Genomic DNA, 21,450 nt, shown 5'->3' with positions numbered 1-21,450 from the left:
ATATGAAAGACGGCTCGCAGCAGCGGCTCAATCGAGTTGCGCACTCCACTCCTCACTCCGCTTTCCCTTTCTTCTCCTTGATCCCTCACCACCATCCACACTTCGGCCCCCCCCAAAAAGAGCGCTCACGCTCCAATCATCGTAAGTAGACCACCACTTCCCTATTCGCATCGCTCCAGTCGCTCACACTTCTATATATCTCTTCAGAACATCCACACAGCAACCGGTCTGCATACCCTCCACCCTCACTCTCCTCGGCCGTCTGCTTCCTCATCCACATCCACATCCTCGACCCCTTCCTCCACGCTCGCCATGGCTTCCACTCCCAACAACGCCAGGGCTAACGCTCAGCCCTCGCCAGCGCACGCCAACCGACCCACCACCACCATGCCAACCGCCTCCGCTTCCGGACACAACAACGGCCTTAGACCCCCCAGCGCAGGCGTGCCTCCTCGCACCCCCAGCCAGAACACCAACTCCTCCCATCGCAGCAGAGCCTCCGCTCCGGGCTCAAAGCCACCGCTCGCCGCCGCCGAGCCTCCCTACGTCATCGACGGCCCCGGCGGCAGGATCGCCTGCGTCGCAGACGTGCGTGGCAACCTCTCGCTCTTCAACCAGATCGCCGCAGACACCAACGCACAGGCCATCATCCACACCGGCGACTTTGGCTTCTACGACCACGCAAGCCTCGAACGCATCAGCGACCGCACCCTCCGCCACCTCGTCCAGTACTCCACCCTCATCGACCCCGCCCTTCGCACCAAGCTCCTCGCCGCAGATGCTCCTCGCGCCCCTGCCGCCATCGCCGCTGGCCTTGCCGCCGACAAGGGCTCCGCCTCCGCCGTCATGCGTCAGCACATGCTCCAGCAACCCGGACTGCCCCTCTCTCAGTTTTCCGACCTCCTCGTGGGCAAAATCAAGCTCAACGTCCCCGTGTTCACCGTCTGGGGCGCGTGCGAGGACGTCGCCATCCTAGAGCGCTTCCGCACCGGCGAATACCAGGTCCACAACCTCCACGTCCTCGACGAGGCCTCCACCAAGGCCATCGAGGTCGGCGGCGTCCGTCTGCGCCTCTTCGGCCTCGGCGGCGCCGTCGTGCTTCACAAGCTCTTCGACAACGGCGAGGGCGCCGCCACCATCGCCGGAGGCCAGGGCACCATGTGGACCACCGCGCTCCAGATCGGCGAGCTCGTCGACACCGCACAGAAGACCTTCGACCCCACCGAGACACGCGTGCTCATCACACACGCCTCGCCAGGTCGCGAAGGCCTCCTCGCACAGCTCGCACTCGCCCTCAAGGCCGACCTCACCATCAGCGCAGGCCTCCACTTCCGCTACGGCGTCTCGTACAACGAGTTTAGCGTACAGCACGACGCAGAAAACTACAGGAACAAGCTCCAGCACGCAAAGCACGCCTTTGGCGAGATCTGGGACACGGTCAAGACCCAGGTCGACGCCGTGATCGACGAGAACCAGCGCATGCTGCTCAACAATGCGCTCGCCGTCGCCAACCGCGTCGCTCCCACCGCCACCGCCACCGGCGCCGCCAGCGAGGAGCCCGCCTGGAAGAACACCTGGAACTGGAACCTGCCCGACGCCGCCTACGGACACCTCGTCCTCGGCATCAAGGACGGCCGCGTGAGCGCAGAGACCAAGTCGCAGGGCTTCAACTTTGCATACCGCAGGAGCGGTCAGCCCATGGCCCCCGTCGCCCCCACCGGACAAGCCACCGCTGCTGCTGCTGCTCCGGCCCCTGCGCCGGCTCCAGCTGCTCCTCGAGCCACGCCGGCGGCAGCAGCAACCCCAGCTGCTGCTGCCGCCCCTGCAGCTGCACCGCGCGCTAACGCAGCCGCCAACGCTGCCTCCAACGCCGGCACCGCCGCCACACCGACCAAGGTCAACGCGTCAAAGCCCGCCGAGGCCAGCGTTGCTGCTGCCGGTGCGTCGGGTGCTGCTACGCCGGCCAGCAAGACGGCTGCCGCCTCGCCTGCTTCGGCCAAGCCCGTCAAGGAGAAGAAGGAACGCACGCGCGAGCGCGGCCACGAGTCGGCTGCATCCCGCTCCGACTTTGACGGCGGCTTCACCTCGGGCACCGACGGGCGCAAGTCGCCCAGCGGTCCGCGCAAGGTGCGCAACCCCTTCACGCTGTACGTGTCGCAGCTCAAGGAGGCGCTGCCCGTGACCGAGGACGAGCTGCGCACCTACTTTGGCCCCGCCGCCGCCGGCATCACGGGTATCAAGCTCGTGTTTGACAAGCCGCACCGCCGCGGCGCCTCGAGCGGCAAGGAGGACGCAGAGCAGCAGAGGAGGCAGCGTCCGTTTGCCTATGTCGAGTTCCGCGATGAGGCGGCCATGGCGGCCGGCTTCAAGAGGCAGGGCGAGACCATCAAGGGCGACGTCAAGCCCGTGCTCGAGCAGGCGGACAGCAACAAGGCGTCGCAGTCGCAGCCGCAGCAAGCCGAGGCAAGCGCGAGCGGCACCGACAAGGAGTCGAAGCGCGAGCGCCAAGTGTCCGGCAGGAAGGGCGGCGAGACGGACAAGGAGGACGAGGCGAGCAAGAGCGCCGACGACAAGCCCGCGGGCCGCAACAGCCGCCAGAGGAAGGACAAGGCCAAGGCCGAGGGCGGAGCCAAGGCTGCTGCGGCGGCGCAGGCTGCCGACACTGCTGCGACTGCGCCTGCCGACGGTGCGGCTGCCAACGCCGCCGCCGGCAACCACAACAAGAACAAGAAGAGGAACGGCGCCAACGGCGGCAGGGATAAGAAGGACAAGAGGGAGCCCAAGGAGCCCAAGGAGGTCAAGGAGGCGAAGGAACCCAAGGACGCGGCGCCTGCTGCAGCCAGCGGCGCCGGCGACAAGGACAAGAAGGAGAAGAAGGATGCTGCTCCCGCTCCCGCTCCCGCAGCCGCCTCCGCCCCCGCTCCTGCTGTGGCTGTGGCTGGCGTCGAGAAGAAGGACGCTCCGGCCGCACCCGCCGCGGCGTCCACCGACGCCTGATCCCCACTCTCCACCTCGCAGTGCGTGTTTGTTGTAGTTCCGTGGGCCCCGTCCCAGCCAATGCAGAAGAACGGCTGAGCCAGAGCACCGAGTACGGCGTGTGCCGAGCTGAGAAGGTGGAGCTGTGGTTGTGGCCGAAGCTGCACAGCCAGCCGAGCCTGAAGTGTTGTGTCGACGGTGGGGTGGGAGGAGCAAGTGAATGTGAGGAGACATGCCGAGTCGACCACTTCTGGGTATCGAGGTCGGCTGTAAGACAGGGTGTGGGAGCATAGTGGAGCGCGGAAGCGCCGGCGTCGGGCTGTTGCTGCGCGAGCATTGGCAGCTGGACGCAGGAGGATGGCTGTCGCAGCCTCACTGGATGTATCCCTTGCCATTTGATGATGCTAATCACGATGGATCCTCGAGAATTCGAAAAGGTCATCATTGGACGTAGCTCAAGAGCGTGACAATGCGGAACTCATGCTGTTTTGCTTCGATACATTCGAGGCATTGTCGATGGCTAGCATTCGACCCGCGTGTTTCCATCGATTGACGCTGGTTGCGGCGCATCGACCAACACAGTGCAACGCCTTCTTTGCTCCGCTCAGGATCTTGCGGCACGCTGACTGGCATTCAAGAACTCCATTAAAAAGGCGATACGACAGGTACGCCGATGCCATGGCCACGTGTCGTGAAGGGTTCGCTCCGAGAGTTCGACTAGGACGGATGATGCATGCGCCATGCATACCACTGTACACAGATGTGCGCGTCGAGTGCAGGATCGAACTTGATGTACAGCCGAGGCGTTGGCGCCGAGCACGCGCGCGCATCGCGCATCGTGGTGTGGACAATCGGCCGTTGAGCTCGAGTCTTTAGCTGCCGGCGAAACGTCGCTGCGATGGATACACCTCACGACATGTGCCAGTCTTTAGCTGTCAGTCTACACACTCGTATCCTGGTCCCGCAACACTCTGACTTCTGGGCGCGCCTCGCTGGCGACTGTATCGCAACCTCCCATTCAGAAGCGACGAAACGACATAAGCAGACTCACGAATCACAAAGCACATTGTGCGGCGGCTTCAGCGTGTTCTCTTTGCTGAGCATTTCGCATCGGCTTGCATACACACTGTCCCCGAATCGGAAATCTTCTCTCCTTCTACGTCGAGCGCTGAGCGATCCGATCCTGGCTGCCAAGGCCGATATTCGCCATACGTGAAACTCTAAGGTTGCTGCTGCGTTGACGCTGTCTACCAACTTGAGTATCGCACCAACTTGGCATGGGCTGCAGAGCCGAGAATGGGAGCACAATATCCTCATCGCAGCAGGTCGCAAGCTGCCTCTTTGAGCACGACTCTGCCTTCACACTGTGCATGGAATACCCCCACACTCGTCTTGCACAAGAAAGCGATGATGGCGATCTTGGAAAATAGGAACTGAGCTGAGACATGGCAGCGCACGATCGAGGCGTGGCGGTTGAGCCACAGAAGTGCACATTCGGCCCCCGATGCGGCCACACCATACACTGCCGCACACACTTGGAGTCTTGCAAGAACGATGATGTGGAACCGAATCCGATACGGCGTTGCTTCGTGAAACCTACACAACGGGCGCATTTACAATGCTATCGCGGCTAGGATGGCCGACTGCTGCTGCATTCACGCTGTGCCTTGGCTGTGGAATCGACCTCCGCCTTGCATACCGAACTTGGCGTGAATCAACATGCGATGACGGTGATACTGTGTGATGTAGACTTTGCTCGAGCACATGCTCTCTTCGCGGTGCATGAACGTCGTAGAGCGGCCGACTGCAAATGCCTTTACGCCGTGCATTGGATGCTCGATCTTGCCAACTACGCATGCTTTGAGTGCACAGCAATCACGAGAGGCGGTCAAAGCATACTCTCAAACGTGCCTATTTGGGCGGCAGCTGATGCTTTTGCGCTGTCCACCGACTAGAGAATTGCCCAACATAGCTTGTGCTGTAGAGCCGACGCGGGATGGGAGGATGGCAGCGTTTACGCCGAGTACTACGCGCTCATCGCACGGTCTTGGTAGACTTACCCACGGTGAATGCGTTCATACTGTGCACCGGCTTGAGTACCGCCAAGCTCGTCTGATCATGGTCGACATGATGATGAGACCAAGGCATGCCGGCGTACACTCACTCATCGCGCCACGTTGTCGTAAAAGTGACCGATGAACCTGCCCCGCTGATGCGCTCCCACTGTGTCTCGAGCAAGCTACCGCCAAATTCCTCTTGTACAAGAAGCGATAGGTGGTACGGCAAGATGCAGCAGGGAGACGCTAATCGGAGAGGCAACGAGAGTGCAGACATGCGCTCGTTGCAGTCCATGCTTGTGAAAAGTGACCATTAGACCGGATCTGCAATTGTTTGCTCACAGTTTGCGCTGTACACCGTCTCGGGTGTCGTCACACTTGGCTTGGAACAGCAGAGCGATCATGACAATTCCGGAGCCGGATACTCGGGAGCTATTGATGCCGAGCACACGCTCTCGTCGCGGCGCATGATCGTCGCAGGATGGCTGTGGAGCTGGAGCATCCACACTGTGCGTTGGACATCGTCGAATCGCGCTTGTACAAGAATGCGATACTGGCGTTGCTCGACAGCGGAGACTGTTGACGCCGAACAAAACGTTCTGATCGCGGCACATGATCGCAGTCTGCCTATTGAGCTGCGGTCTGCTGATGCCTTCACACTGTGCACCTGCGCATCAAGAGGCGATGAGGGTGAGAATCAATGACGAAACTTCAGTGCCTGTTGAGCTGGAGTCTGCCCATGCCTTCACACTGTGCATTGGCTACCGCGAAACTGCGCTTGTGTAAGAATGCGATGACGGTGCCACTTTGATAAAGAACCCACTTGCTGCCAGGGAACCATCTCGGCGCATGGTCGTACTCTGAACGGCAATGCGCACATCGCAGAATCTTGGTGCAGTGACCGACTGCTGATGCGCTCACACTATGGATGTGCACCACTGACTTGAATGTCGAGCACTGGCCTGGATACGGAATTCGGCTGGTCGTTGAGCTGGAATCCACACTGGGCCCCTGGTGCGTTCGCACTGTACACTGGCTTATCTCAACAAGCGATCATGGCGATACACCATCAAGACGAGAATCGGCGAGACATCGACAGCGTTTACGCCGAGCACAACGTCCTGATTGCGGCGTGGCCCAAGCTGGCTGAGGAGCTGGATACTGTGCACAGACTTGGATACCGCCAAACTGCGCTTGTATTGGCATGCAATAACGATGTCACTCGATAAAGAACCCCTTCAATGCCCGCGACTATTTCGGAGCATGGTCTGTACTCTGGACGGTGTCCGTTGAGATGCAGTTCACGGTCGAAAGCTCATGCGCTCACACCGTGTCTCCTGAGGTTACTTAGCGCCAAAGCGCGCTTGCCAAGCAAGGAGGCCGTACGACATATTCTGCTCAGGACATGCCCACCAAGGTGCAGACGTGTCATTGCTGCCGGAATGGCGTCCGCACCGAGGCCACACAATCGGCTCTGCTTGGTTTGTTGGCGCTTCAAACATGCTTCAGTGCAGGTTCGGCTCGCACCCATAGAGGTGACTAGGCTCACTGTCTGGAATCGGGGGCAAGACACGCCCATGTGGCTGCACGCTGGCGTAAGTTTCTTGTCTCGTTTTGTCCGGCTTGACGCCCTTTGCTCCTGCTCTGTCACATGGCCTCGCTCTCTTCTCTCCTGCCGCACAGTTCGCCTCTGTCTCGCACTGAGAAAAGTTTGCCGCGACCCGCTGTGCTGTTGGTCACTCGTTCGTTCGCAATGCCATTCGTGAAAGATCAAAGATCGCGGTGCTACTCAACAATGACCGAGCCACTTAGTGGCTGGGTCATCGCGGCGCCTGGTCGTACTCTGAACGGCAACGCGCACATCGCAGAACCTTGGTGCAGTGACCGACTGCTCATGCGTTCGATCAGTACACTGGCTGAGGCATGGCCAGATTCGTCTTGTACAAGAAAGCGATGGATGGCAATGCTCAATGATGAGGACCACAGAGACCAGACACAACGCGCCTCAGCAGCGCATGATCCCCGCAGACTAGCCGACTGCTGCTGCATACACACCGTGCACCGACTAGCAAACATCGGCGTGCATCAAGAGGCGCTCATGATGATACGACACTAAAACGAGAATGGGCGCTCATCGCAGCGCATTGGTCATCGTACGCTGCCCGTTGAGGCGGAGTCTACGGACGCCTTCACACTGTGCATGGGATACCGCCAAACTGCGCCTGTATTAGGATGCGGTACCGATGCTTTCGGGTAAATGAGAAGGGTGTGCTTGGGGCCATGGTCGTGCTCTGGACGGCAACGTGCTCATCGCATGATTGTAAGCCACTCACACTGTGCATCGACTTGGATACCGCCAAAGCGCGCTTGTGTCAGGATGCGGTGAGGATGCTATCAGATCAACGAAAAGAGTGTGCTTGGGGCCTATCACGGCGCATGATCGTACTCTGGACGGCAACGCGCACATCGCGTGATCACAAGCTGCCCATTGGGCTGGTAGGCTGATGCGCTCACACTGTACACCGGCTAGCAAAGATTGGCGCGTGTCAAGAGGCGCTCATGGTGGTACGCCATTCAAACGACATTGGGCGAGACAGCGAGAGCGTTGGCATGCGCTCCCTGCAGTCTGTGGTTGCGAAAAGTGACCGTTGAGCTGGGTCTGCTCATGCGCTCACACTGTGTCTCGAGAAAGTCACCGCCAAACATGGCTTGTATCAGGATGCGGTACCGATGCAATTAGATAAACGAAAACAACTCATGCTCGGAACTATCGCGGCGCATGGTCGTGCTCTGGACGGCGATGCGCACATCGCATGATCACAAGCTGCACGTAGAGYTGGTACGCTGCTGCGCTCACGCTGTGTCTCGAGAAAGATGCGGTACGGATGCAATGAAGTAAACGAAAACAACTCATGCTCGGAACTATCGCGGTGCATGGTCGTACTCTGTTCGGTGACCGTTGATGCTCGCCCTAACTTCGGTGGGCGGGCCACCCCTTGCATGCGCGAGCTGTGCACGCAGCCTGTCGTTCTCGGCGGCCAGATCGTCCTTATCCTGTGCGAGCTGTGCAATATGCTCCACGGCCTTGCTGAGGATCTCCCACTTGGACGTCTTGGGTCCCTTGTCCACGGGCAGCTGGTCGCGCAGATCGTCAAACAGCTCCTTCATCTCCTTCCTGCGCTTGCGCTCGGCGAGCTTGTGGCTCACGCGCAGCTCGGGCGAGCGCGAGTACGGTTTGGCGTCCTTGTCCACCAGCAGATGCTTGTTCGCACCCAGACTCGACGCACTCCCACGGCGCGATTCAGACAGCAATCCGCCGCCCTCGATCATCGCTCCACCACCCTCGCCGTCCGGAGCACTGAGATGCGGTATGCGCGGATGCGTCTGCTTGTCCTCCATGCGATAGTCCGGATTGGGCGGCGGCGGATAGCTGCCAAACTGATAGTTGGACTGGATCTGGCCGTGGCGCGGCGCGTCGGACGAGTCGTGCGAGGCATGGTGCGGTGGCAGATTCGAACTGGCGCTGGACGAGGCGGCGTGGTGGTGGTCGTCGGCGCCCGCAGCAGCAGCGGCGCCGTGCGAGTGGACGAGCGGCGTTGGACTGTTGTTCTGGCTCATGAAGCGCGACGAGTGGAGCGCCGAGTGGCCTGGGCTTGCAAAGGGGCTTGCGTGGCCCGAGGGGACGGTGGGCTCGATCTGGATGCTGCGACGTCGGGGCGCGTCAAAGAGGCTGGGGCTGGCTAAGGAGGAGCTGGAGCCTGCGCCGTGGGCGTGCGGATGAGCGAAACCGGCGTTTGCGCTTGCCGATGCGGCGAGGGAAGCGTGGAGGATGGGGTCTGTGGAGCCCCTGCGTGCGGGGTTGTAGTGGTATCCATGGTGACGTTCTGCCGAGGGCTCGAGGGGCGGGAGGTGGTTGAGGTGGGGCGGGAGGTGCGAGTGCTGACGCGAACTGGGGTAGTGGTTGGAGGCCATCATGATACGCGGGGCCGGAACGGGTGGCGGGCGCGAGCGACGACGACAACTCGAGTGTGTGCGGCCTTAAATCGCGCTCGGGATGTGGTGAGAGAGAGAAAGAGAGAAAGAGATGCGGCGATTACCGGTGAATTGGGATGCACCCAACGTGGGGAGGAGCGAGGTCGAGTTGAAACTCCAACTCCCACGAGCGTCGCGTAGGTCGAATGAAAGGCGGCTCTGGAGGCCTGTAGGAGGAAGTACCGACCCGAGTAGCGCCACGAAGCGGATTGATGAAGTTGGGCGACGATGGATGCAGGATTCCCAGGCACCGAGTGTCGAGGGTTGAGAATGGAGTGGGCGTGTGAGTCTGGGGATGGAAGGGCGACGCTCGGATGGTTGTGTGCGGATGGTTGCGCCTTGTGGCCGACGAGACGATGATGAGGGGAGAGAAGGAAAGGGGATGTGGATCGTCGGATGAGAGACGAGCGTGGCTGAGCAACGAGCGAGAGAGCGAAAGTGGGAGCCGAGTGGCATTGGGGCCTTTGGGGCCGTTTTTGGGCGACGCTTTTGCAGGACTGGGCGCGCCCTCGCATTTAGTCGGTGCGTCGGCGGAGCAGCCGTGTGGAAGCGGAGCGGAGCAGCAGCCGACAGGCGTGGTGCGTTGCGTTGCGGTCGTGCAGCGTCCGCGCACGCGGCACACCGCCCACACGGCCCAGGCGTGGCATCCAGCCATGCAGCCATGCGGCAAAAACAGAAAAAAGAGGAAAAAAAAAGAAATTGGAATTGGAATTGGAATCGGCACTCCGAGAAGCCGAGAATGACAGCAGTAAGCTGACAGGCGGCTGAGCTGCCAAGAGGGGCGCGCCGACCCGTGCATGGGCGCCTTCGGAGCAGAGGGTTGCCACTGCCCAAAGCGAAAAGAATCGGCCACGCTGACGGCTGCATGGCCGGCTAGCTGGTGACGGCTCCATGCAGCGGATGCATTGCCTTTTCGTCTCGACCCGGTCAATTCTTTTTTTCTCGAGCACGTTTATTGCCGCTTCCAGCCTAGCTTACAGTAGGTCGATCGCCGCGCCTTTTCCGTGGACATTCCAAACCAGCCCCAAGCCGCCGATTGGATGCGATGGGCGCATATGCACATGTGTCCCTCCCCCCCCTCTTGGCTCCGACGACCGTTCGCACCACGCGTCAACACTCCTCGCAAAGACGCCGTGCAAGTGTCCGAAAAACAAAAAAAAAGTCGAACGTCCGGCTACGCCCAACACCGCATCGAGAGCATCCGACCCAACGCGCGCGCGCGCCTCCGCTCCCCTCGCTGCGTGGAAGCGTGGAATGCGTGGCATGAGGCTTGCGTGCGTGGGAACACCAGAATATCCCACACGACGTCGATCAACCACAGCCCAGCCGCGGAGTTGGAATCGGCAAGTGCGAGCATAGCCGGCTCTCTCAGCTACAACTCGGCGGTCTTCGGCCATCCTTCTCTCGCCTCGTTTTTTCAAACTGCGACGACGCCAGAGGGGCCAGACGCAGTGGTAACCAGGTTGGGCCCGCCTCTCACATCCGGACTAATTCTCGGCAACCAATTTTCCTTTTTACCGAGCACACTACCGAAAGCACGCTTGGACCGTAAATGCCTTTTTCAATGCTCCTCCCATTCCCATCCACGCCTTTGCAACATGGCATCCACGAGCCCTGGCCACGTCTTGCTGCCACGCCGTTTTTTTCAGCCAGCCAGGCTGAATTTTTCTTTGAGTCGCTGGGTTGGGATTCTTTTCGCCAAGCAATTTTGGTGCGCCCTTTCGGAATGAATGGCTTCGGCGCATTCTCCGTCATCCCGGCTCACCAGCCGCAGCCGCAGTCTCGCTTGACACTCTTTCGGCCCCTCGTTTCCGAAACCGCACTAGCTGCCGACGACGTCGTTGCGCCGCTCGCTCGCTTCCAGCTCTGCACACACACCTCGCCGGCCGATTAAACGCGATGGTTGTTAGACTCGCCCACCTCCTCTTCTCGCCGCCTTGAGCACGAGCTTACTGTACAACAATAGCACGCCAAGCATTCGCCGGCAGACAAGTCACACCTCCAAACACTCTTTTGCAACCTGCGTTCCGTGATCCGGCGTGATGGCCCCGCGGAATTGTGTGTCCTGTCTTCCGTTCCACCCAGCCCCGTCATTGTTCCGTCTTGTTTGTCCGTTCGCTACGCTTGCTATTCCGAATCCAGTCCGTAGGAATTCAACCCTCCATGCCCAAGTTTTTCACGCCGGGCGGAGGGGTGTGTGTGAAACATTCTTCCTCGGAGCAACGGTGTTCCTACACTTGCCAGTGGCAAAAGGGCGCGGCCCGACGATCCTCAGATCATCCACGCTCCCCGCCTTCCGCCTTCCGAGTTGCCGATGTCTGCGCGTACGCATGCATCCCACCTCCGAGTCGCAGCTGTGATTCCCACGTAGAGCTTCGTACCTGCATCCCCGCGCGCGCGCTGTTTTGTTCGGCCGACTCCCTTCCCCCCCTCCTTGGCTGCGCAACGACGTACCCTCCCATCGGACACGCGAGACTAGTGCATCTTGGCACTAAGCCTGAGTGTGATACCGGCACATAGCGCCAAAAAAAAATTCGCCGGCGCCAAGACCACATCAAGCCGAACCATCGGCACATCCGCATAGCCTAATCCATCTCGCTTCATCCCCCCTTCCAACCCCCCCGATTTCTATCCCCTCCCGATCTCATCACTTCACATTCACATGCGGCTGGTGGGGAGAACTAAACACAATCCATTGAAAACTACATGCTTTTGGTGCTTGGGGTGGAGCTTTTCACTTGTGCGCCTCGGCTTCCTCCTTGACAAAGTACTTCCAGGGCTGAACCTCGGATGGGATCTTGCCCTCTTCGTAGCCACGCAGACAGCCGTGTGGCATCCTGGCCTTGAGCGCATCCACAAACAGCTCGGCGCTGCGAGCCTCGTTGAGCAGCGGAATGCCAAAGTCGACCGCGTTGCGACGCGCCACGTAGTCCTGATCCAGCAAATCGCGGCCGCGGAACTTGGCCAGGTTGATCACAATGTTGATCTCGTGCTCGTCGAATACCTCGCGCAGCTTGCGCTTGTCCTTGACGGGGAATCGGATGCGCTTGGCACGCACACCGTCCAGACTGTTGATGTACTCCTCCACCTCGGCATCCGAACAGTACAGCTTGAAGCCCAGGTCGAAGAGCTTCTTGGCGATACGAGGGAACTGCTCCTTGCTGATGTCACCGCCCATCAGCACACCGGTGTTGGCCTGCGGAACGCGGAATGCAGTCTGAGATGCGATACTCGCCCATGCAGCCTCGTACAGGTCCTTGCCGAACGAAGCCACCTCGCCCGTCGACGCCATCTCGACGCCCAGGTACGGGTCCGCACCCGCCAGACGCGTCCACGAGAACTGCGGCACCTTGATCGCCACATAGTCGCGCTCCTGAGCCATGAGGTCCACCGGCTCCGGCACGTCCTTGCCCACAATCGCGCTCGTCGCAATGTCGATAAAGTTGACGCCCAGCACCTTGCTCACGAACGGGAACGAGCGCGACGCACGCAGGTTGCACTCGATCACCTTGAGCGGCGCCTCGGTCTCGCCCTCCGTAGGCGGCTTGCGGATCACCTGCATGTTGAACGGTCCGCTGATGTTGAACGCCTTGGCCACCTTTTGCGCAATCACCTTGAGACGCGCCAGGTCGTTCGGGTCCAGCGAGAACGGCGGCAGCACCAGCGTCGCATCGCCCGAGTGCACACCTGCATTCTCGACGTGCTCTGACACGGCGTGCACCAGCAGCTCGCCCTTGTACGCCACGGCGTCGACGTCGATCTCCTGCGCATTGTCGATGAACTTGGAGATGACCACGGGGTAGTCGGTGTTCACCTCGGCCGCCGCCGTGAGGTGGTGCTCGAGCGTCGACTCGTCCCAAATCACGTTCATCGCCGCACCGGACAGCACGTACGACGGACGCACGAGCACCGGGTACTCGACACGGTTGGCAAACTCCTTGGCCTTGTCCACGCTCGTCGCCTCGGTCCACTCGGGCTGGTCCACGCCGACGTTGTCGAGGATCTGCGAGAACTTGTGCCTGTCCTCGGCCGAGTCGATCATGAGCGGGTCCGTGCCCAGCACGTTGACGCCCGTCTCCTTGAGGCGCAGCGCAATGTTCTGCGGCAGCTGACCGCCCACGCTCACCACCACGCCCTGCGCACCCTCGAGCTCGTAGATGTCCATGACGCGCTCGAAGCCGAGCTCCTCAAAGTACATGCGGTCCGCCTCGTCAAAGTCGGTCGAGACGGTCTCGGGGTTGTAGTTGACCATGATGGTGCGGTGGCCCATGTCGCGCACCTTGCGCGCACACGTCACCGCACACCAGTCGAACTCGACCGACGAGCCGATGCGGTACACGCCCGAGCCGAGCACCATGGTGCCGTCGTTGTCGAACTCGACGTCGTGCGTCGAGGCGTTGTAGGTGGTGTAGAGGTAGTTGGTCTGCGCCGGGTACTCGGCGGCGACCGTGTCGATGCGCTTGACGAACGGCGTGAGGCCGAACGCCTTGCGGTGGGCGCGCACCTCGTGCTCCTTGGAGTTGGTCAGCTTGGCGATCTGCTTGTCCGAGAAGCCGCGCTGCTTGGCGAGCTTCATGAGCTCCTTGTCGACGGCCGAGAGCGAGCCGAGCGCTTCGAGCTGGCGGTTGATGTCGACAATGTTCTGCAGCTTGTAGAGGAAGAAGCGGTCGATCTTGGTGAGCGCGTGCAGCCTCTCCACGTCGTAGTTCTTGACGAGCATGGCGTAGGCGATGGCAAAGAGGCGCGTGTCGGTGGGCACCGAGAGCGCATGGTCGAGGTCCTCGGGCGCAATGTAGGCGTCGAATCCGTCGTAGGCCGGGTTGACCTGACGGATGGCCTTCTGGAGCGACTCCTCGAAGGTGCGGCCGACGGACATGACCTCGCCGACCGACTTCATGCTCGAGCCAACCTCGCGGTTGACGTGCTGGAACTTGCTGAGGTCCCACTTGGGGATCTTGGTGACGACGTAGTCCAGCGCGGGCTCGAAGCACGCCGTGGTGGTCTTGGTCACGGCGTTGGGCAGCTCGGGGAGCGTGTAGCCGAGCGCGAGCTTGGCGGCGGTGTAGGCGAGCGGGTAGCCGGTGGCCTTGGAGGCGAGCGCCGACGAGCGCGACAGACGCGGGTTCACCTCGATCACGCGGTACTCGCGGCTGTCCGGGCTGAGGGCGTACTGGATGTTGCACTCGCCGACGATGCCGAGGTGGCGGATGACCTTGAGGGCGGCGGAGCGGAGCATGTGGTAGTTGTCGTCGGACATGGTCTGGGAGGGAGCGACGACGATCGAGTCGCCGGTGTGGATGCCGAGCGGGTCGAAGTTCTCCATGTTGCAGCAGATGATGGCGTTGTCCTCCTGGTCACGCAGCACCTCGTACTCGGACTCCTTCCAGCCCTTGAGCGACTTTTCGACGAGGATCTGGGGGCTGAGGGAGAGGGAGCGGGCGGAGAGGTCGCGCAGCTCGTCCTCGTTGTCGGCGAAGCCGGAGCCGAGACCGCCGAGCGCATAGGCGGCACGGACGATGACGGGGTAGCCGATCTCGGCGGCGGCCTTGAGCGCCTGGTTGACGGTGGAGACGGCCTCTGACTTTGCGACAGGGATGTTGATCTGGTCGAGCGCCTGGACGAAGAGGTCGCGGTCCTCGCACATGCGGAGGACGTCGACCTGGGAGCCGAGCACCTTGACGCCGAGGCGGTCAAAGACGCCCATCTCGTCGAGCTTGACGCCGACGTTGAGGGCGCTCTGGCCGCCAAAGGTGAGGAGGACGCCGTCGGGGCGCTCCTTTTCGAGGACGTAGGCGACGTATTCGGGGGAGATGGGGAGGAAGTAGATCTGACTTGCGAGGTGGTGGGAGGTCTGGATGGTTGCGATGTTGGGGTTGATCAGGATGGTCTCGATGCCGGACTCGCGGAGCGCCTTGATGGCCTGGGAGCCGGAGTAGTCGAACTCGCCGGCCTGACCGATGGAGAGACCGCCGGAGCCGACGAGGAGGACCTTCTTGACGTCGGAGCGCTCCACCTTGGGGAGGTACTTGCTCCACTTTTGCAGGCCGGTTGCGGCGGGCTGGATGTCCTCGACGGCGGCCTTGGCGGCGGCGGTGGGCGCGGGTTCCTTGAGCAGGGCGGATGTGGAGAATCGCGAACGGAAGATCTTGGTGCCCGAAGTTGCGAGGCTGGCGCGGTGCAACGAGGCGGTTGCGGCCTGGCTGTGAAGGCTGCGAGCGACGCTGGGCAGCTTGAGGTTGGAGGTGGAAGCGACCTGCGAGGCGGCCGAGTTGGCGCCTCGCGACAAGGCTCGCACACTTCGATACATGGTTGTCGAGAGAACGACTCGAGGAGCTTGTCACCACCGCTTGCGGTTTCGTCGAGCTATCTTATCTCTGATACCAGGACACCGTTTGTGCGACTCTGGGGAGCGGGGAGCGGAAACCTCGATGCGAGATGCGAGATGGAGGGAGTAGGAGTGGATCTGTGCGTACGACCGCGGCCAGGGTCTGCTGCGTTGCCGATCTCCGGGGTAGTTGCCACGATGGTTCTTGGAGGATGGAGGGAGGGGGGAAGGATAGCAAGACCAAAGCCGGACTGATATCCGGACGGCGGCCACTGCCCGCGCTGACTCGGATTCCTAGTCAGAGTGCTGCAAGAGAGAAAAAATCCGTGACTGCCGCAGAAGCGAAGAAGAAAAAAAAATCTCTCTCTGCTGCTGCTGCTGCTGCTGCCGCTGCCGCTGCTTTTGTTTTTGCTCCGGCTTCTTGTCTGGAAGAAGACGATCCGCTCCTCGCTCTTGCCTCTCCCTTCCCTGCTCCGTGCATGGATCCCGGTCCTGCCACTGTTTCGGTTGGCCCTGTCGCACGTGCATCTCAACGCCAGCTGTCATGGACATGTCAAACATCGAAAGGAAGACAGATCCGACCCGAGATGATGTGGATGCCATCGCCCCAAGCTGGTCCGGTCGATCACTTTTGGGTCGGTGCCCGCTCTCTCCGCCCCGAAATGCTGCTCGCTGATTGGCTGCGCTTTCGCTGTCTGGCGCTGCGGTGCGTGCAAAGTTTGATTCTGATTGGGTCTGAGATTGTGCCTTTCGAGCGCTGTGACGGGCGAGTGACTCGGTCGGCCTCAAAGCTCTATTTCAAACGCGGATTTTCTTCTGAAATCGCAGCCCTAAATTACGTTTGGAGGCTGCAGCGCCTGGAAGCTGATCCGCGCGCACCCACGCTTATCGCTCGCTGCGTCCCTGTCATGGGCCCAACCGACTCAATCGTGAATGATGTCTGAGCTGCGAATCTGATTCGAGTTGTTCAGAGTGCTCGACATCCCTTCAGCTCGCTAGCTTCTGTAGCGATGGCTTCAGCGCAGCTCCTTCGCTAGATGCGCAATCACTTGATACCCTTCGGCCTTCACCAAGGAGCATCGTGAATTTCGCGTTTGGTGATGGACGCCGTTGCAAGACGAGTATTCGCGGTAGTCAGGATAGACCCGGTCGCATGCCCAGCAGCGATAATAGGGCTGTGTCTGGGAGAGCGCATCGGCTCGCTGGTTGAGAGCCTTGATTTGCTCTTGAACCTGTTCCCATGTCATTGTCGGAGGAGTCATTGTTGCAGGATTCATGAGGACCGGCAATGAGTGTAAGGTAGACGACGTCTGGCGCTCGACATGCACGAGTCCGATCCGTGTGCGACGATCTCACTTGGCAGCAGCGTGCATGACCAAAGACCGCGGCCAAAGGTGCAGCCCCAGCCTTCCCCTTAGGGGCGCACGCCGGCTTTTGCCTGCCCCAGTTCATCCACTCCGCGCCTTGGCCAAGCCTGCTAGCCATCGTCCTTTGGCTACTAGCGTCCATTGGCTACTAGACATGGAAGCTGGTCGAGTCATCTAACTTACACTCATCCTTTAGAGCTCAGGGCAGGTCTGTCGTTATCAGCGTGATTGACTCTGCCCCGCGCGTTGCCCCGAATGTTGCCCCGAGGGTCAAAGGTGCGGGGAATGGACGTGGAGTAAGATCGAACCCGATCACCACGCCAGCTTGCTGAATCGGGAGATGAATTCGAAGTCTAACACTTTGAAACGAGGTGAAGGCCTTCCCGCACTCGTGCATCCCGCATCGCCAGCTGTCGTCGTCTTCCGCACCGAGGCGGGCGAAGATGGCTTTGTGCGACACCGGCTATGATCAAGCTTCTGAGCTACGCTGAGCGTGGGGGGAAAAGCGGGCGAGTGCTTCCCGCACCTTTCCGCACCTCGATCCGCTTTCAACGCTACCCGCACCTCCTGGAGCGGTCCGCAACCCGAGCTCAAAGCTATAAGACCCCGCCCGACTGCGACTGAGCTCGTCACTCACTTCCACATCCTACTCCCACTCGACTTCAGCCCCAACAGCCTATAGCACATCTTACATCACTATCCCGACATCGATACTACCCACCATGGTCAAGAACTTCTACGACAGCGACACCGAGGTCGACGAGCTTACCGACGTCGACGTCAAGAGCCCCAAGAAGGCCAAGAAGCAGACCAAGAAGGAGGCCAAGATGGAGGTCAAGCTCCAGCTCGGCGATGCCAGCCCTACCAAGCGCAAGCGCACCACTGGAACGTAAGTCAACGAAGCCTGTCATCTCGAAGCTCGTCTATTGACCACCCAGCCTTTGCATGCTCCTTGATCTGCTTGACAGCGCACGCAATGCTTGGGTAAGCTACACTGACCAGCACGAATTCGCTTCCCAAGTTGCCCAGGTTCGGCGCGCTGAAGCTTAGCGTTTTGCAATGCGCTTGTGATAGACGACGGAGGAGGAGCTCGCTCTGATCGACTGCATGAACGCAGTGCTCGTCTCGACCATGAGCAGCAACATCAAGAACTACCCCGAGTAAGTTCCCGCCCTCACATCACGATATCTTCCCAGAACTGACGTGGATCAAGCTCGCTCTCGCTTTGGGGTATCGTTAGGCTGGCGGCTCGAGGTACTACGGGCTGCCTGTCGCACTGGTACGCCTGGCGCCGAAAGCAGGAGATCGCTCTCATCGGTACCACCACCATCGACAAGAACGGAAAGAAGCTCCCCGAGTTCGCCTCGCCCAAGAAGGACGAGTGAGCCTACTCACGTCACGGTGCACATCCTTCCGTCGATGCACAGGCTACCACGACAGACATTGCTACACAGGATGAACAATTGCATTCTCGCCATTCCGCAGGGGGGCTAGGCGATTTGGAACTCGTCGGCGCCGTGTGCGCCGAGCACGCCGTATTTCTTGCTCATCTTGCCGAGAGCTCTGACCTTGGCGTACATCCTAGCCTCTGCATCTGTCTGTTTGGCCTTATCACCCGCGATACCCGCGGCAGCTGCGGCCCTAGCTGCCTCCCTGGCCAACTTCTTGCTCCTGTTCGATCCATCGGCATTTGCAACGATGCTTTCCGTAAGCTTGGCCAGTGCAGCCTTGTCGAGTTCGAAGCCGTCGGTCTTGTTGCGCTTGGCGCGCGTCTCGTAATCCGATCCCCCATCTTCATCATCCGAATCTGAATCCGAGTCTGAATCGGATCGTGCGCGTTTGTCTCCCGTTGAAACGGTCTTTGCTTCGAACTTGGTTGAGGCTGTTGCGAGGGAGGCGCTTTTGGCTCCGAGAGAGCGAGGCGCCTCGCGGAGGGCAAACGCCTTGGCAAGGTGACCGAGATGAAGAGCGCGCACGTTGAAGTATTGCTTTTCGTCGGCAGAGTGCGTGGCATACGCCCGAACGTGCGAGAGAAACGCCTTGCGTGCAAACAAACTCGGCCCCTCGCCCGAAATCACCCATCGCTCAAAGGCTAGTTGCACCCCAGTGGCACGAGACTGGTACTCCAACGTCCCCGACGCTCCTCCAAACCCTTGCTGCAAGACTACCTCGATCGAAGCAGGACTGATCTTCTTGACCTGACCCTGATTCTTAGACTCCACCACTGCATCGTCACCCACAGTGGCTTGAATCGTCATATTGGCTTCCAGCACGTTGTCCACCCATCCAAGCTCTTGCGGTAGAACCATAAGCCAGCTCTCACCGGGTCGTCCCACACGTGCGGTACGACCAACGCGATGCAGATACTCCTCGATACCCCCCTCCGTGGGCGGGTCGAGTTGAATCACACACCCCACATCCGGCAAGTCGAGACCTCGACTAGCCACACTCGTACACAGCAGAATGCTGCCCTGGAAGCCGACCGGCGCTGCATCCTTGGCGTTCTTCTTGCCCGAAAAGCCGCGCAGACTCGCAATACGCTCCTGCTGGCTCATCGAACCGTGCAGTCGGAAAATGGGTACGCCCGGGATGAGTTCCGAGTTGGTATGCGCCGGCAGCTGCTCGTCCTCCACCTCGACGTTGGCATCGGGCGCGTTTTCGTCGGCGTTCATCTTGGCACCGCCCAGAGCGGCGTAGTGGAAGTCGACCGAGTCGGTACAGCTCATGAATACGATGACTCGGCCAGCGCCTGCCTGTCGCAGGGCCGGGTCGGCGTTTTCGGACTGACGACGTGCGCGCGAAATGTACGCACGCAGCAGGGAGAGAAGCGTCACCAGCCTGAGCTTGGGAGGCGTCGCCACGAAGCTCTGCGCGAGCTGCGCGGGCGCTGCGAACTTCTTTGGCTCCTTGTCCGCCTTGCTCGCCTGGTCTGCTGCAGCATCGGGCGATGCAGAATCGGCGGCATCGTTGGTGGGCTCTGCATCGTCTTTGATTCCACGGACGATCTTGGGGTTGATGAGCGTCTTGCCCGCCAGCACCTGAACATTCTCGTCGAGTGTGGCCGAGCAGAGCACGACGCGCCTCGGATGCGCCCACCACGTCATACCCAATGTGTCCATGACATCCGAGTCGGCAATCCAGTCCGCATCTCCGGGGGCGGTGGCCTCTTCGAAGCCGGGCATGGCGTGACGCGCGGCGGTGCATGCGAGGTTACGGCGGCCGTCGAGAGCTCGGACGATTCCGGTGAGCTGCTCCTCGAAGCCCATCTCGAGCAGGCGATCGGCCTCGTCGAGCACGAGCCATCTGCACTTGCCCACGTCGAAGCTCGACGTGTTCTGCAGATGGTCGAGCAGCCTTCCTGGGGTGGAGACGAGGATCGGACAGCCCTTTCGCAGTCGCTGCTTCTCGTGGTTCTTGGTGGAGCCACCTGAGAGCAAGCCGGGCACGAGCCAGCGCGTGCGTCGCACTGCACCGTCATCATCCTGCTTCTGCTCCTTGAGACTGAGTGCGAGCGAGACGAGCTTTTCGAGCACCTCGTAGATCTGCCTGGCGAGTTCGCGGGTGGGAGCGAGGATGATGGCGAGCGTGCCGACGGATCTGTCGATGAAGGACTCCTCGCAGAGGGGCAAGAGGCTCTGGACGATGGGAAGGAGGTAGGTGAGCGTCTTTCCCGAACCGGTCTGAGCCTGGATGAGGATGTCGCGGTCGAGACCCGGGTGGAGGAGATGCGGAAGCGCTGCCTGCTGGATCGAGGTGGGATTGGAGCCGATCTTCATCTTGGACGCCAGGTGGTACACAAGCAAGGGGTCGAGGCCGAGCTCGGCGAAGTTGGACGCGGCCGAGGGTGCGTTGGTGGGGTCGTATGCTTTGCGTTGGAAGGGCAGGAGGGCCGTGTTGGGATCCTCGATGACTCCGTGTGCGGGGAAGAGCGCACTGACGACACCGCCGCTGGCCGATTTGGGGTTCGAAGATGACGGTCCTGCGCTCGGAGCTGATTGTACCTGAGCGGGTGCCGATGGCTTGACCTTGCGCGACGAAGCCGCTGCAGACGTTGCCGCTTTGCTTGTAGAAGGCGCCGAGCGAGGATCGAAGCGTGGGAGGATGGGAGCAGGAGCAGCAGGAGCGCTTGCAGTCTGTGGCTCTACCCTCTGCTTCTGGGCCACGGTACGAGAAGAGGACGGTGCAGCTGGTGCTGGAGTGGCATTCCCATTGGGTGTCGTCGCGATCTGCTTTGCCTCGCTCCTCCTGAGCTGCTGTGCGGTCCTCTTTTGCGCGAAGCGTGCCTTGGCGGTCTGCTTGGGACGCTTTGCTGCACCTGCTGGCGATGCTGCTGCAGGTGCAAAGTTGAGCATGAGCCCATCGTCGTTGTCGTCCATCTTGACTGTAAGTGAGGATTGGATGGTCGAGAGCGGAAGCAAAGATGTGATTGCTCGCCCGACAGCCTGTCTTTGTGTGGTTGCACCAAAAGTCACGTCAGGGTCCTTTGCTTCTGCTGTGCTTTGAAATTCTCAAAACTTTCTTCCTGCTGCTGCTGCTGCTGCCCCGCTCGGATTTTTATTTTTTCGCCTTTTCCGTCTTCCGAGCCGAGGGGCAACGCCAAAAAAAGCGGGCAGCAGGCGGCTTTCAGCAAATTCAGGGTCGGCCTCAAAGGACGATGCAGAAGCAGGAAAAAAAAAAGTCCGAAATTTTTGCT

At 60.6% G+C, this 21,450-nt stretch overlaps 6 protein-coding genes across 6 annotated transcripts; 3 read left to right on the top strand and 3 right to left on the bottom strand.

Annotated features, from left to right (window-relative positions):
* Positions 1 to 312: 312 nt before the first annotated feature.
* PAN0_019d5789 (serine/threonine protein phosphatase) lies at positions 313 to 2,997 on the top strand (the record flags this gene model as incomplete). Its single annotated transcript, XM_014798723.1, has 1 exon — positions 313 to 2,997. One exon carries the CDS (start codon positions 313 to 315, stop codon positions 2,995 to 2,997), a length of 2,685 nt encoding a protein of 894 aa, XP_014654209.1.
* A 2,648-nt stretch (positions 2,998 to 5,645) lies between these two features.
* PAN0_019d5788 (uncharacterized protein) lies at positions 5,646 to 6,737 on the top strand (the record flags this gene model as incomplete). Its single annotated transcript, XM_014798722.1, has 6 exons — positions 5,646 to 5,815; positions 5,989 to 6,151; positions 6,265 to 6,299; positions 6,393 to 6,450; positions 6,548 to 6,628; positions 6,717 to 6,737. 6 exons carry the CDS (start codon positions 5,646 to 5,648, stop codon positions 6,735 to 6,737), a joined length of 528 nt encoding a protein of 175 aa, XP_014654208.1.
* A 1,218-nt stretch (positions 6,738 to 7,955) lies between these two features.
* Positions 7,956 to 10,120, bottom strand: PAN0_019c5787 (uncharacterized protein; the record flags this gene model as incomplete). Its single annotated transcript, XM_014798721.1, has 3 exons — positions 7,956 to 9,054; positions 9,149 to 9,562; positions 10,044 to 10,120. 3 exons carry the CDS (start codon positions 10,118 to 10,120, stop codon positions 7,956 to 7,958), a joined length of 1,590 nt encoding a protein of 529 aa, XP_014654207.1.
* A 1,679-nt stretch (positions 10,121 to 11,799) lies between these two features.
* Positions 11,800 to 15,372, bottom strand: PAN0_019c5786 (carbamoyl-phosphate synthase arginine-specific large chain; the record flags this gene model as incomplete). The annotated part of the gene is made up of 1 exon (XM_014798720.1): positions 11,800 to 15,372. The coding sequence occupies one exon, from the start codon at positions 15,370 to 15,372 to the stop codon at positions 11,800 to 11,802; it is 3,573 nt and encodes a 1,190-aa protein (XP_014654206.1).
* A 1,850-nt stretch (positions 15,373 to 17,222) lies between these two features.
* Positions 17,223 to 18,142, top strand: PAN0_019d5785 (uncharacterized protein; the record flags this gene model as incomplete). The annotated part of the gene is made up of 5 exons (XM_014798719.1): positions 17,223 to 17,250; positions 17,424 to 17,646; positions 17,726 to 17,741; positions 17,832 to 17,917; positions 17,998 to 18,142. The coding sequence occupies 5 exons, from the start codon at positions 17,223 to 17,225 to the stop codon at positions 18,140 to 18,142; spliced, it is 498 nt and encodes a 165-aa protein (XP_014654205.1).
* A 105-nt stretch (positions 18,143 to 18,247) lies between these two features.
* PAN0_019c5784 (DEAD-domain-containing protein) lies at positions 18,248 to 21,133 on the bottom strand (the record flags this gene model as incomplete). Its single annotated transcript, XM_014798718.1, has 1 exon — positions 18,248 to 21,133. One exon carries the CDS (start codon positions 21,131 to 21,133, stop codon positions 18,248 to 18,250), a length of 2,886 nt encoding a protein of 961 aa, XP_014654204.1.
* Positions 21,134 to 21,450: the final 317 nt, after the last annotated feature.

The sequence above is a fragment of the Moesziomyces antarcticus genome (genome assembly GCF_000747765.1).
Source record: "Moesziomyces antarcticus DNA, scaffold: scaffold_v10019, strain JCM 10317, whole genome shotgun sequence".
Lineage (NCBI taxonomy): Eukaryota > Fungi > Basidiomycota > Ustilaginomycetes > Ustilaginales > Ustilaginaceae > Moesziomyces > Moesziomyces antarcticus.
This window is presented reverse-complemented; position numbering and strand designations above follow the sequence as displayed.